This window comes from Sinohyriopsis cumingii, chromosome 17 (assembly GCF_028554795.1).
Source record: "Sinohyriopsis cumingii isolate HCF-2022 chromosome 17, ASM2855479v2, whole genome shotgun sequence".
Classification (NCBI taxonomy): domain Eukaryota; kingdom Metazoa; phylum Mollusca; class Bivalvia; order Unionida; family Unionidae; genus Sinohyriopsis; species Sinohyriopsis cumingii.
In genome coordinates this window covers 29,468,212-29,484,047 of record NC_142977.1, presented here as the reverse complement: position 1 = coordinate 29,484,047, position 15,836 = coordinate 29,468,212, and the positions used below count along the sequence as shown (strand labels likewise).

The 15,836-nt window shown below is 34.0% G+C and overlaps 1 protein-coding gene across 1 annotated transcript; it reads right to left on the bottom strand.

Moving 5' to 3' along the window:
* Window positions 1-855: 855 nt before the first annotated feature.
* Window positions 856-7,035, bottom strand: LOC149778338 (patched domain-containing protein 3-like). Its single transcript, XM_089938311.1, has 3 exons — window positions 6,016-7,035; window positions 2,844-3,044; window positions 856-2,518 (listed from the first exon to the last, which is right to left on the bottom strand). The coding sequence occupies exons 1-3, from the start codon at window positions 7,016-7,018 to the stop codon at window positions 1,116-1,118; spliced, it is 2,607 nt and encodes an 868-aa protein (XP_089794437.1). The 5' UTR covers window positions 7,019-7,035; the 3' UTR covers window positions 856-1,115.
* Window positions 7,036-15,836: the final 8,801 nt, after the last annotated feature.

The following is a 15,836-nucleotide window of genomic DNA, read 5'->3' as shown; positions in this document are numbered from 1 at the left end:
AAAGTAGTTAGTGAGGCACGTCTAAAGTTATCTTCACTATCGTTTATCCTGGATATCTGAAAGTGGTGCACCGAAAGCAAATAATAATATATGCCTTGAAGTAGAAGAAGTAACACAGAAACCATCATAAGTATTTAGCATATGTTAATGTAATATCATTTCTAATAAATGGATTCTCACAATTTAGAACTTGCTTTTTCACTAAAATGGTAGCAGCACAAGGGAAACAACGTGATATTCACTGACTTGAATAGTGTATGGCGCTTATTGGTAAAACAAACAACCACTAATCTTCGCATAGTGCCACTTAACATCTTATTTATTGAAGTTCTGATGAAATCCCTAGTAATTTAATGAGCAATTAAGACTGATGAATTATCAACCAGTCTCTCTTATGTGGCATTATGTAAACGCTATTTCTTGCTTTTATTGCTGACGACAACCACAGACTATTCCATTTAGAGAACAATTAGGTCATTACCTTTATGCTGATACATGCATTTAAAATATGTTGTAATCAGGAATAAATTAAAGGGACTCATATTAAACCAGAGAAACTCAATGGAACTACATATGAAATCCGCAGAGACCAATACAAGTTGTCCAGAATGGAAGGGCAGATAAAGTTGCTTGACAAGTCTCTCTCTCTCTCTCTCTCTCTCTCTCTCTCTCTCTCTCGAATGGACGTTTTTATAAGCAGAACAAACAGAACAGACGCGCAGACTATTTGACAATGTGTCGGACGGAGAGAATGGCAGACAAATATAGATGAATCATATAGACAGATAGATATATAAGCATGAAAAGCCTTGTGTAAAGTTTTATGACGTAGATATAAAACGCATCGACATCAAATAAACCCCAAATTTATTTACATAAATTATGTTACAACCTTTACCTTTAACTTTAATTCACACGTTTATTTCGCATTTGCTCCTTCCTAGTCATTTCTGTATCTGATCTCTATTGTTTCTTCTTCTAAAACCACGTTTCCTACTCCGTTTTTTTTGTTTAATTTTCTCATCATAATCTGCTTAATTTTGTCGTTTGCTGTACATTTTGCTATTCTGGTACTTAACACAACATTTTTCCTCATTACGTTTTCTCAGATTGCATTATGTATTGCAATGGTTTTTGAAATTCACCTCTCTTTCTTTTCTCAAATCAACAGCTTTTATATCTCTATTGCCTTTCTGATGTGGCCCAATGAAAGAGAATATAACGGGCAAAAACAGAACCGCGTGTGCTATTCCGAACGTTATTACAAGCAGCATAATCTTGAAAAATGACATAAATATGTAAGAGGATGTCTTAAGGAGAATGATAATTCCCAATAAAGAAGAAGTAGCACCGTGAAAGATTGGTGCCCCAGATCGTACCAGTGTTATACGAACCCTGTCAGCCCTTGTGTCTCCAGTAGATATCATATATCCATGACAAATATGAGAGGTGAAATCAACAGAAAAGCCTATGCTCATGACAATGTGTACCATGGTTATTGAGCTCAAAGTCAGACCACAATAGTCAAGGAAACCAAAAATCCCGACCATTACCATGGCGACTGTAATTGTAAGAAAAATAAGAAGAACTGGGTGTGGCATGAAGAGAACTGTCACGAAAAACACAGCCGCTACAGCGATTTCCACAGTCTGGATAGTCTGAGGAAGAATCTCAACATATTGTTCGAAGTATATAAATGATGGTGCGAAGGCAAATACTGGAAGAGGTGATAGCGACGCAACGTCACGCATCCTCAACATCAAGTTTCCTTGAGCAATTGTGGATTTTTGATCAACAGAAAATACATAAAATCGCGAGGCAGATATTGTTGTATTTGTATCGTCGAAGGAAACGTCGTTTTCGAACCTTTTGAAAAATGGACTTTTAAAAAAGCGATTTTTCAGGTTGAATACAAAACTTGCTTCAGATGAATTGTCGTAAAATGAAGACCGCTGATACGCTGACAGCCAATTAATCTCTGTTGAATTTTGAATTTCTGTGTCTTTCTTTACATTATCTAACAGTGAACGGATTTTATTTTGATTGTCTACATCAAAGTATGAAATTGTGCTTGATATAACAAAAGAAACTGGTGTTGAAGATTGGAAATGACTATCCGACCAATCCCTGAATCTGTAATAGTATGACGATTCTGACACTAAATGTTTTAACTCCAGTCCTTGTTTTAGTATCGTGATTCCATATATTGATGCAGCCAAATATACTGCGAATAAAATAAGGATTATAATTTTCATCGGTAAGTTTAGAACAATCCTTGGTAAGAGCCAGCCGGGAAGTTTGTCCAAGAAACTCTCGACATCCTTGCGTGATCTAGGTGCGGAGCCAGTGCAACATAAAATGTTTCCCTTGGACCTTTTGGCCTCTTTAGCTTCATCCTTGGACATGACCTTGATGCATGCGAAGAAGTGTCGTCTGGCTGCCACTCGTTTTTCGTGCAAAGTCAAGCAAGCAACAAATAAGGTCGTCTGGTTCAGATAACAAAACATCACAGCAGTACCTGTGAATAAAAATGATCATTTGGTGTCAAATCTGCTTTATTTATTCCATATTTTACTTACTGTTTGCATTCCTGACTCGATTGTGTGTGTCTCATTATCATTGGAGATCGGACACATGCTAGCATTAAGAAGTATTATTATATATTGGTGTGAAGAAAAGAAAGAAAAAACATTTCACTTGTCTCTTTATTAGCAGCCGCCTATATTATGGCATAGTCTTTGTTTGACAAATTCGTATCTAAATAGAGCCAATTTCCTGAAAACAAAAACATAATATATCAGTTAAACTAGATGTTCGAATTATTACTTGTACTATAATCTTACCTGTATAGATACAAAAATTTCTCACTCCTAAAAAGGTTGAAGTGGCTCCAGCTATAAAGGCTAGAAGGTTTGTTAAGGATGTAATAGTGATAGCTACACCACCCTTTCTCATTGTCTCTGCTATCTTTTCCTCTACGGTTTTCTTTCCTTGGGCGTCTGACAAGCCAGATAGTAAGATAAACATGTCGTCTACACCAATCCCTGAATAATAATAATAATAATAATAATAATAATAATAATAATAATGGAATAATATCGTAGTAATAGTAGTATCAGTATCATTATTACTCGCTTCATCAGTGGTAGTGTTAATAAAACTAATAACGTTGATAGTAAGGGGAAGTTTCTACCATTAATATGCTATATTTGAAATATATATGGCGGCTGTAATGGTAAAAACGTTAACACTGATGAAACAAGCAATCACGACGACTAAGAAGAAGGATCAAGCATTAGGAAAATAATGAAATGAGGAAGAGAAAAATAATTAAAAGTTACTGATTGAAATCGAGAAAAGACAAATGCGTGCGTGAGAACTTATTTGTTTTGCTTCTTTTAAAACCACGGAATTACAAAATGTTTGGGTTTTATCACGAAGTATGGATTTTCATTGCTACAAAGCGGAGAGTAAAACTAAATAATCATTTCACCCATGCAAAGAAAAGCACTATGTTTACCTTTTTATACTGCATTAACAGAAATGACCACAAATATTAGTCAAAATTTTGATGCAAATGAAAGCTTTATAAGTATACATGTTTACGCTTGTTGCTGGTCTTAAATCTTTTCGCTGTATTCCACAAGTCAATCACTGCTTTACATCTGTTTGTTTTCTCTTGTTCTTTGTCTATCTCTCGTTTTTCTACTGTTTTCTTGCTTTCTAACATGAACCATTTATACATTTTTTGGAATCAGGCAAGTCATATAACCCAAATTACTCTAATCTATATTTCTTTATATAATTATGAAATGAGTTGCTCAACTTAAATTTGTGTGTAATATAAACAATTATTATAAGCTCATTTGTTTTCTCCGTTAACTATTCATTGTTAGAATCGTTCAGTATTTTACGATACTGAATCGCGCTCAACTTTATATTGCACTCATAAAACTATTTACCCTCGCGTAAGAACATTTATGGGAGGTGTGATTGAGTCTACAAATTCCCGTCAGATTTGTTGTGTAACACATTGTCAATATATTTAAAGTTTTTAATCACGTGTTCTGCCCAGCCAATCGCACCGGCTGCGCGCGGAGAGATTCTCTCTGCAAGGGACTTTGGCGTCAATTGAGCCAATTTTCTTCTGGTGTGCGAACGTGTTTTCTTTTAATGTAGAAAGTGTTCCCCTCCTCCAACCATCATACCTCCCTGTATATAATTGTTGTATGCTATCTTGTTAATGATATGCTTGTTTATTGTTGTGTTTTTTGTTTGTTTGTTCTTTTGTTATGTTTTGTTTTCTCCATTTGTTCGGTTTTTAGGCGGCCGCATCCACAGTAATCTCTTACAAAGTTATATGACTTATACAGTCTCGTTGTTTTATGATGCATCTCGTCTCAGTGTTTCTTTAGTTAGCACCTTTTACTTGATATATTTTGTTCGAACAGTTATATTGCTCTACATACATTATTTAGGTTTAATCTGCTCAGTATATAACAACCATATTTATGGTAGTTGCAGCCTCAAAAAAATTCTGTATTTTATGTCTCATTGCTCACTTTTTATCACGTTTACTCTATAGACTTTTTCCAAATAGTTCCGCTGTAAATACATAGCAAATATTTGGTTCACTAATACCATTTATGTTCAATACAAAGTCAGGAAAGTGGCCAGCATCAAACACAATGTTTGTCTTTGTTCTAATTATGTACCATATAAAGATGCTACTTTCTATTGTAAACAAACAATAGACGCATATGGCTAGCACATTTTGTAAATAAATCACGTACACTCACATAGAATGAGGTTTACGTTTTGGTTGAATAAATTTGTTTCTGAATGAACTAAAGCAGATGTTTCATGGACTGCCACATACCAGCTGCTTTGCTACCTTCCGCGTTAACGTTTTTGACACAAACTGGCTTTTTTAGCTGGTAATAAGAATGGTAAAAATATACGTACAGTTTTAAATCCTGTGTTTTTTTCTTAGTTCTGAAAATCCGAATTACATGAGCCATATCAAGGGTACTCAAGCTTGATTACACATTTCGAAATTGTACTGTATTTCGACTATTTTCCAGATGCAATTATTTCCGTCTTACTGCACTCAAAATGAAATCAACATTAAATTCCATAGCGTCTTTTTTGCTAACTGTAATTGAATAACTTCATATTTTTCCCACATTATGATTTCAAAAATTCAATGAGAGAACAGAAACATACTTGCAGATGTCAGCACGCTTCTTCCCCGCTATTTCCATCCAATGTATTTCATGTAGAATTTGCACGGATGAATCCAGTCCATAATCACAAAATTTCGTGGAATCGATAAACATACCAAAACTTATTTATTCCAGATCAAATGGAAAAGTTGTTGCAACGCACATTTATTCACAATATGAACCTAAATTTTAATTTTAAGTACACCAAAACAGCATTTTCATTCAAACGTTATGTCTAGAGCGAGACTAAATTCAAATTTATCTGGGTGGAGTTATGTACGCATTAATAGTCTTGTTGTTGCGTAATGATGAATATGCGCTTGTGTATTTAGTTTGGAAAACGGCATACATTCAGTTACATTGTTTCTTGTAGAGTATTTTGTTTGTATCATTACGCCTTTGGTAGAATAAGAAAAATGAGCATATACTTAATAGGTAACTGCATTTATATGGGACAATATGAACTCGTTTTATCAGATGGATTATACTGTATTCCCAAGGTCGTGCAGTATTCCATCCAAAAAACTCGTTGACATTTTCCCATACAAATGCAGCACCCTATAAATATTAATTTATCAACTTCTCTCAGGGTCTTATTATTTTGTGAACAAAATTTCAAATGTATTTGGGTCCATTTTACTAATGTCGTAAATTTATCGCTAGTATTTTGAGTACATTTCAATCGCTCCGGCAGACACAAGTGTAAGTATATATACCCTGATATAACAAACAAGATATGAAGCCCTTTAATACACTGAAAATGTTGAGACAGAGAGAGAGATCTACTTACCAATGATTAAGAATGGCATTACTCCAACAATGCTGACAAATTCCACTCCACATGCACTTACTAGGCCAAACGAAGACACAATTGACATACCGGCTGCAATGACTCCTGGGTAGCCAAGATGTGATCTTTGACTTACACAGTCCCACCGGGCCGTTAGAGTGGCAAAACATGCGTAAGTTATCATGAGGGTGAAGGTAATTGCAAACAAAGCTATGTCACCTGAGATGGTGTTGGAGAGTTCATCACCAAGTGAATAAGAATGTGAAAATGCGATCTCAATCTGTTTTGAAGAAAACGACTTCATCTCTAAAGTGAATTTCTCCTTCCAGATTTTATACATCTCTTTATATTTTTTTCCATTACTTCGAAAATAAAACTTCAAAGAGAGCATCCCTGCCGACGTCAAAAATGTACCATTGACTCGGATATCTCCAACTCGGTTTTCATAAAATATCATACCTCCTTTTGGATGATGAAAAACGGGGTATGTCACATTACCGTTGGTAACAGCGATGATGAATTCAGGTGAAAAGAAGAAGTCGCCAGCAACAACACAACCTCTAACATCTCTTGCACAGATGTTACTTAGGCTTATATTTTCACCATCATAGTCAACATTTATTGATACGATATAATCATATAACTGTTTCACCTCTTCTAATATTGTCTTTTCCATCACGTTTCCAGAAGGCGCGCGAACAATTACGTCAGCTTCTAACCCTTCGTCTGCTCGCTGAATGGCAACAAAACTGACACCGCTCACGTCAGGAAAAAGAGTACGGACTTTATTGCTGTCTTGTTTGGCCTGGCTGTTCATTGGTGTATAAACGGTTGCTGTATCGTTTTCAGACGTAAGACGTATCATTCCTATTCCAAGCAGACCATTTATAAGAACGCAGGCAATAATGAATTTCCATGGATGTCTTGCCAAGAAGCAACCATAGCTTGCAAAGGCATTACCGATCTTGGATTCAACACTCAAATAACAGGCAGTACAACTCATTTCGATTCACGTCATTTAATGAGCCCTTAAAAATAAATTTAGAACATATTTCCATATTATTTCAAACCTAACTATATTAATCCACCTTATTCTAAATGGATACGAATTATGAATTCATAATGACGTTACATAAGATTATTGGCTTAGACAAAGACATCAGGTTTCAGAATGATAACGAATGTTATAAATGGGGTAACTGTCATGGTAATCGTCTTCCTTGGAAAACATCAATTTCTAACCTTTGTAGTCACCAATACCTAAGATGGACTCTAATGATTAACCACGAAGCACGATCCCGTAGTATGTATGATATTAATAGTTGAGATGACGATCTGTTATTTCATCTTATTGTTGTCACAAAAAATCATTAATATATTTTCTCTTATATTGACGGAAAATTTGCTAGGCAGTGAAAATCATTCTCTTTTATTCAATAGAAAACAGTATTGACAACTTAAAAGAGAAAAGCAAAGTTTTTGGAGAACAGTCTCTAGATCACTGCATAGTACAAAAATGAAAGGTTTGTCCTCGTTTTTTTATTATTCAAATGCAATCATTTTCAGAAAACGCAACATATGCTTTTGAAGACAGTGATTGACATAGGTAAATTGTTTTTTGCGTCTAATCTTATGATTAATACACTGAATATCAACAAAAGTCTCGAAACATGATAGAAATGTGTATATAAATAAATAGGTATAGCGACACATTGACTAGCAGATACCGGGAAAATGATTTGTTTGATAATGAAACATCCTGAATCACAAAGTAACTCATGTTTAATCACCTAAATAAAATATAAAAAATAATTCAGTTATATTTTTGCAATTTGAAGAATCCCTGCCAAATAATATTTTTAAAAGTGGTAAGCACAGACCGCAAAAAGATATATTATTGCTAATTTGCTTTTAGAAAACGTTCCAGGACTATGAATGTTTGTATACCTAAAAAACTTAATTTAAAATGACCAGGTTTTACCGGATTCAGTGTTGTGTCATTAGTCAAGATACCTTACATCGATTTTCCAGAACGAAACTAAATGAACTTTATTGTCAAGGCATCTTAACGTAATTTGACCACGAACTGCTGTTGTGCGTGTATGATGCAAACCAGTAATCAGCTAGAAAATTAAAATCTCAAATATTTGAGTCCATCTTTCTAAGTACGTTATCCTTATGTATTGCGGAAACACACACACACACACACACACACACACACACACACACATCAGAAAAACAAAGAAAGGAAAAACAAACTTCAGAGCGTAAATCTGGCTTTCACCAATAAAATCTGGTGTTGATTAAGCGTCTTGATGATGCACATCAACAACCACTGAACTGGATACAGACCGCAAATGAAAATTTCTCATACACAGTAGTCCATTTTGCCAGCGCGCTTTATCATATCTATTCCAATTGAGTATACGCTGGTTTCGCTTCCAGTTTCTTAAGGTCGTTATTTGCATATGTAATTTTGTACACGTTTTGGTACATTAACAACTAAATGGTACAGATTTCACTTTCCCAAAAAGTACACTAGATTGGGGATTGAAAAAGTGACCTTACAAAACGCGAGAGCTAAACCAAATAACTAGAGTAGAAGTATATGTAATACGGTAAAAGGGCTTCTGCAATTCTGAATTAAAACGCTTGCTTAGTGCCAGAGAAAACCGCCTAAACTTAAAAAAGTTAAAATGCGAATGGAACCTCGGTCTTAATTGCAATCTGAATATAAGAACTGAAGACCTGGTTAGTTTGTTTACCAAAACTGACTTAGATGTAAACTTGTTGTTTCCTTCTTTTTGTCTTTGTTACAAAAGTACCGAACGTTAATAAAAAAAATGAAAATGATTATGGACATTACGTTCTCGGCTTGGAACTCAAAATAGTTAAATTCACCCACCCTTCCTCCCTATATATATATATATATATATATATATATATATATATATATATATATATATATATATATATATATATATATATATATATATATATATATATATATATATAATACAAATAATACTATCATACAGGTTAGAGAATTTTTAATTTATACTCTACGGAGATTCGAACCCAGGTCCGTGGGTAAACGGCACCCATCGCCTTGCCTGCACACACAAGCCCATGCTCCCTCACGACTAAGCACACATCACCAAAATATGATGTTACTTAATCGGTGTTATATGCACTCGTGTGTAGCAGTAACACACATGACGACCTAGTAATTAATTCTCATGTATCTTCACAGTCATTCCTAATTCCTATGAAAGAGATCAAGGTATACAGAATTAATTATATAATTATAAATATACACCAGACAGAACGGAAAGTGTTAACCCTGAATTATAAAGAAAATGATTGATACTACTAGAGAGAATTAATAATTTAATACAAATACTACTATCATACAGGTAAGAATTTTTTAAATAAAATTTAGTGTTTTTTTTCTTCATTTTTGCTGTGTTTTTACAGGGAAATAAATTAATTGTTACATTTTTCAAAGCGTGTTCTTTTCTTTTGTTACTGTGTATTAGAGTCTAAACACGTTACATAATAAGTGGGGCCTCTTCCTTGCTTTTTTAAATTTTAAATTGTAATTTTCCTAGTTTTTGAAATCTTTTAAAAATCCCAAGTATTATTTTACAATTTTGAAATCTTTAGTGAAATTGGCAAGCTTTTACTATAATATCATCAGTGATTGGAAATTCTGAAAATGGAAGTACAACAAATAAAGTTGAAATTAGAGATAAGACCGGTTCAATTTCAGAAAGAAAAGTTACGTATTGAACGAGAGATGGAAGCAAGACGAATTCAGTTTCAAAAAGAAATGTAAGACGAATGAAGTTGCAAAAAGAGTGTGAGTAGTGAGAAAACCAAATGCAGTTACAGTCTGAGAAAGAGGTGAAAGAAAGGCAGAAAAGACAGAAAGAAAACCAAATGCATTTACAAGCGGAAGAAAGAGAGTAAAAAAGACAAACGCAATTACAAAAGAACAAATGTAAATGCAATCAGATCAGGAAGAAAGAGAAAGAGAGGGAATTGCAAATTCGAATAAATGAAATAGAGCTTTCAAAGGGAAAACCTTCCATACGTTTGATGTAAGAAATATCCAGTTAGTACCTACTTTTCTGGAAGAAGAATTTGACTGATATTTTCTTCGTTTTGAAATAATTGCTGAGAGTGTTAAGTGGCTAAGAGAGAACTGGACTCATTGAAATGTGTACTCACTGGTGAGGCTAGTGATAATACAATTCACTGTCCGTTCAAAAAAGTGATGACTGTGATACGGTTAAAGAATGCATCTTAATGGGCTATGAGTTAGCCCCCGAAGCTTATCCGCAAAAGTTCAGAAACTATAAAAATGAAGCTGGACAAACTCTTATCGAATTTGCTCGAGAAAACGAGCAGTTATGTGATAGAAGGTGCTTAGCCAAAAAAGTTGAACAAGATTATGAAAGTCTCAATCAACTTGTAATACTTGAAGAGTTCAAGAACATTGTCAATAGTGACATTAAGACTTATACTGACGAGCATCACGTAGAAACCTTGGAAGATGCTGCTCGTGCTGCTGCTGAGTATTCTTTAACTCATAAAATTCGTTTTGTAAATAAGACTTCCAGCCAACCGTATTCTGGGTGAAAAGCGTTGCAGCCAAATACAAGCCCTTCTAATCACAAATTGGAACAACGTTTAAAACTCCGGCTTCGGATAAGCTTGACTAAAGATCCTTGTCTCTTCTTACGTGTATCTAATGCAAGAAGAAAGGACCCTTTATTTCGGATTGCTAGAAATTGGAAAATAGGCATCAGAATCAGGACAGACATATTCCAAATGCTCTTTTATAAGTGGTTATGGTTACGGTCATGTATTGGAAGCAATACATTTGTAGGGTCTTATAAAACCCAGTCTCATTTTAATATTGATAATTATGAACCATTCATATCGAAGGGTTCTTTATCACTCCTGAGAGATTCGACCAATCTATCCCTATTAAACTTTTAAGGGACACATGCTCTTCTCAGTGTTTTTTATTGTCAGGTACTTTGCCTTTCTCTGAAAAGTCTTCTTATAATGAGAGTGTTCTTATTCAGAGAGTAGAGTGCGGCTTTGTTAACAGTCCTCTCCATTGTGTAAATTTGTCATCCGTCTTTGTCGGCATAGTGTCTGTTTTACCCGTTGAGGGCGATCACTTATTACTAAGCAAAGACCTAGCTGGAGACAAAGTTGTGGATAATCCACTTGTAAAATGGTAGGAAAACCCAATCAGAAGATACCTAAGGCTCATCCGCAACCTATTCATTTATTTGACGAACCATTAGTAGAATTATAATAGAATGAATTGGTCTCTTACCTAAGACCAAATGAGGTAACTAATACCTGTTGACCAATATGTGTGCGTCAACTTTCCAGAGGCAATTACTTTGTTGAATATTAAATCTAAAACAATAGTAAAAGATTTGATAAAGGTTTTTATTCAGTTTGGTCTTCCCAAATCTGTCCAATCGGGTCAAGGGTCAAATTTTAGGTCTGGAACTTTCCAGCCTATTATGCTTGAATTATTTGGCATTCAGAAATTCAAGTCAAAAGTGAAATTACTCTTTTAAAGAACTGCAATGGATAAAACGTTTGAGTCTGGTTATTGAGTTCTGTCTCTCTTGCTCATTCTTCAAAATTTTCTTCAGTTTAGATATTACGGCCCTTATAAAGTTAAGAAGGAAATGAACTAGTTAAATTATAATATTTGTGCTACTGGGATTTAAAATTATACGAGTACCATTATATTGAGAGCGATAGCTAGGTTAAACATGCATTTTATTTAGTTGTACCTATCCCACTCAGTGAAGATTTAAGTGAAGGAATATCGTCGGATTTTACTGATATTGGAGTGACAACTCTTTAGGATTCAGAAATTATGAAAAATCTAGACCAAAAACTTTCACATTTGCAAGCGCAAGAACGAAATGAACGCAACAGTTATTATTTGAATATAAATACTTATTTCCAGATGTTCCTACAAGAACGAACAAAATGTTTCATGACGCTGAAATTGTAAAATTCCGAACCCGTGAAACAACACCCGTACAGGATGAATGCTCTCAAACAGGAATACTTGAAAAAAGAAATTCAGTATTTGCTGAAGAATGATTTTACATAGCCCAGTAAAAGTGACTGGAGTTCACCATGCATACTTGTTTCAAAACCAGATAAAATTTTCCCCTTATGTGTACTGATTATAAGAAGGTGAATAGTGTGACAAAAACAGATTAAGTTTTATTGCCAAGAATTGAAGACTATATTGATGAGATTTGAAATGCCAGGTATAACACCAAATTTGATCTTCTGAAAGGATTTTGGCAAATTCCACTAACGGAAAGTGCAAAGGAAATTTCCGCATTCGTGACTCCAGATGGGTATATGAATATAAAGTAATGCCGTTTGGAATGAAAGAGTTGCCAAGTACTTTTCAACGTCTCATGAATATGATCGCCTCTGGTCCAAGAAATTGTGATGCTTACATCGATGATATCATCTTCAACAACATCTGGAAAAGATCATTTAGTGACAATTCGGAAATTCTTTGACAGATTCACAGATGCTAGTTTGAAAATAAATATATTCACGAGTGAGTTCTGCCGCGCTTGTGTAACTTCTCTAGCGCATATCGTGTGACATGGACAAGTTAAACCTATAGGTGCTAAGGTCCAGGCTGAATTCTATGTGACTGTATATAAAAAGCAACTGATGCAATATTTGGGTATGGCTGGATACTATCAAAGATTTTGTTAAAAGTTTCTAAAATTGTTGAATCATTGACAAATGTATTGAGTAAGAAAAACAAGTTCCTTTGGACTGAACAATTTCAGGAGGCTTTTGACAAGTTAAAAGCCATACTTAAAATCGCGCCAGTTCTTACAACTCCAAATTTCAGCCAATCATTTAGACAGTCTCTTGATGCAATTGATATTTGGGTTGGAGCACCGTTGATTCAAGAAGACGAAAATAGTATTCATCATCCAGTGTGCTATTTTTCTAAGAAATTAAATAAGCACCAAAAAAATTATTCAACAGTCAAGAAGGAATGTTTAGCTTTGATAATGGCATTACACCATTTTCGAGGCTGCATTAGTTCAACTCCTTCGATTATTGTATTTAGTGACATAACCCCATAACTTTCATCGGCATGATGAAAAATAAAAATCAAAGACTACTAAGGTGAATGTTGTTGTTACAGGAATCTGATATTGACATCTGGCACACCAAACAGAAAGATAATGTAATATCATATGGACTTTCCCGTGTATATAAATGTATTATTTTATGTACACTTTATGTAATGTATGAGTTCATTGTAACCCCATGTATCGTTAATATATGGTAAAAAGAAAGCTTTATCATATAAATCTTTCTCTTTGTTTTAATTGAATTGTTTGTAAGTTTTATTTTTTCCCATTACTTGTCAATGTAATGTAATTTTGTTTACTAGGAATTTGATATTTTCCTGAAAGTTCAGTTTGACCTGACTCGTATCTTGGACGCCTAATAATAGAAACTCTTTTTCTGTTTTTGACCTTGTTCCTGTCATTGATTGAGGGCCAAGTAAATAACTTCTTTTTGTAATTCATTTTTAATGTGTGAATGATAATGGCGAAATCGAGGCTGTATTAGACTACGTGCCATTAGACTTGTAGATACCTTCTAAATCATTCTAGAGTGTGGTCACGTGACCCTCATCCAGGAATTTGTTTTGCGTCTCGAGGTACTGTATAACCTTTGTTTATAGAGATTTTTCTTAGTTTGGGCTTAAAACACTTGATGTCAAGGTGTTCGTATGTTTGTGACCAGTTTGATGTTCATTTTTTTTATTCAAAGCATTTGGATTCTAAAGGATAATTCTTTTTCCTGGAAATATTTGAGTGTTCAAACAGAATTCTTCAACAAAGACATTTATTTGAATTTTATTCGGAAATACAAACACCAGTATATTGTTTGTGCATTTAAAAAGAACTGTAGACACATTTGTACAATAAAGGCTACATTATACATCATCGCCTTCCATTTTTGGATTTTTCATCGGGAGTCGAACTTTAATTCATTAGAGCTTTTCGTTACCAGGACTTCTAAAATTTAATTCATGGATTATTCTTGGGTGATTTTGGATTTGATTCTTAAACCGTAAGTTCTTATTTTTGTTCATTTGTACAGTGTTTTTTTTTCTTTCAAGGAAATAAATCATTTGCCAATTTTGTTCAAAGCAGGTATATTAACTCTTTCTTTAGTTACTGTTTATTAGAGCCTAAATACGTAACATAGGAGTACTCTACACATATTTTATTCTTAACACATACAAATACACATACTTGTATTTCAAACGCTGTTAAGACTGACTGCAAACTGCTGTGTCTTAACGGAACGAACTAGATGAAGGAAACAGCACAATTCTTTCCATTGTGTCCGCTACAAAATATTGTTCTTAATCTTTTGCAAGTAATCACAATCTCCTTTGGAAATGATAGGTTGCCTCTTGCATTTTCTGAACGTATATATTCATTTATATTAATTAAATAAATGTACGACACAGTTTAACTGAAGAAAGTCGAGCACTGCAAATTCAACATAATTAAGTACTTGTTCAGTGAACGCGCAACATATTCAAACGAATGAGAAATATAACCTAAGGGAAATGAGAAACCAGCAAGAATTTGTTCAAACACTTCAATGTTTTACAGTTGCTCTAAGTCACAGTGATTGTATTTACATTAGGACCGAAATAAATAAAAAATCCTTCCTATATTGCTATAATTTCCCTTTCCGTTGGTTAGGTTAACCCTATTGTACGTAGGCTATTCATAGATCCAGAGGGAGTTCGACATTTTATTATACAATTATTTGTTTTTAGACCCTTACTAACAGGTTTTATGAAATAGGTAGAAAGAAATATATCAACATACCTAGCATTACATAGAGTACAGGATGTATCTTCCTCCTACACTAAAATGTAGCTTACAGTCTTGACAGACTAATGCAGCTTTCTATCATTGGTATTGAAAACACTGTATTAAAATCCCATAGAAAGTGTACACCTAACTGTTACGAAAATCTACTTGGTGCAAGTTCAGGTTCACCGACTTTTACGTATTATCCCTTATGCATTTTTATTGAGAGAGAGAGAGAGAGAGAGAGAGAGAGAGAGACGTCATCTCTATTATTTGCCTTGTATCAGATTTACAGACTACAATCTGTACTAAAATAACTACTGAAAACAATAGGAAATAAGAAAAAGTAAATGAGTGATGCTAAAAGTAACAACAAGATGTATAGATAAACCAGAAAGGAAAAAAGCACTTACTTAATTTAGAAAATAATAATAATACTAATAAAATCATGTCCAAGATAATATTTGAAAATGAAAAGGAAATTAAAGATATACTTAATCAAAAAAAGTCCATATCAAGATAGAGTTACAAATTACTTTTACCATTTCTTAACTAGATTTGGGATATTTATAGTGAGATCAATAAAGCAAGAATTAATTATTAAACATACGGCTTCATAACTATAACAAAACCTAATATAAATGCATCTTAACACTGTTCGAAGAACTGGTGACAAATATCGTCATTGAATGAAATTTATAAGACGGCTTCGGTTTGTAAAGAAATGGATTTAAAGATGTTTAGGATTATCCATAATACAAACATGATTTAAGACACCAGGCCACATTTACCCATTATTTTTCCAGTCACAAATCATGTCTTGATTTTCAGAGCCAACCAATAGAAAGCTGACGAAACTTTTTATCGTACTTAAAATGGGAT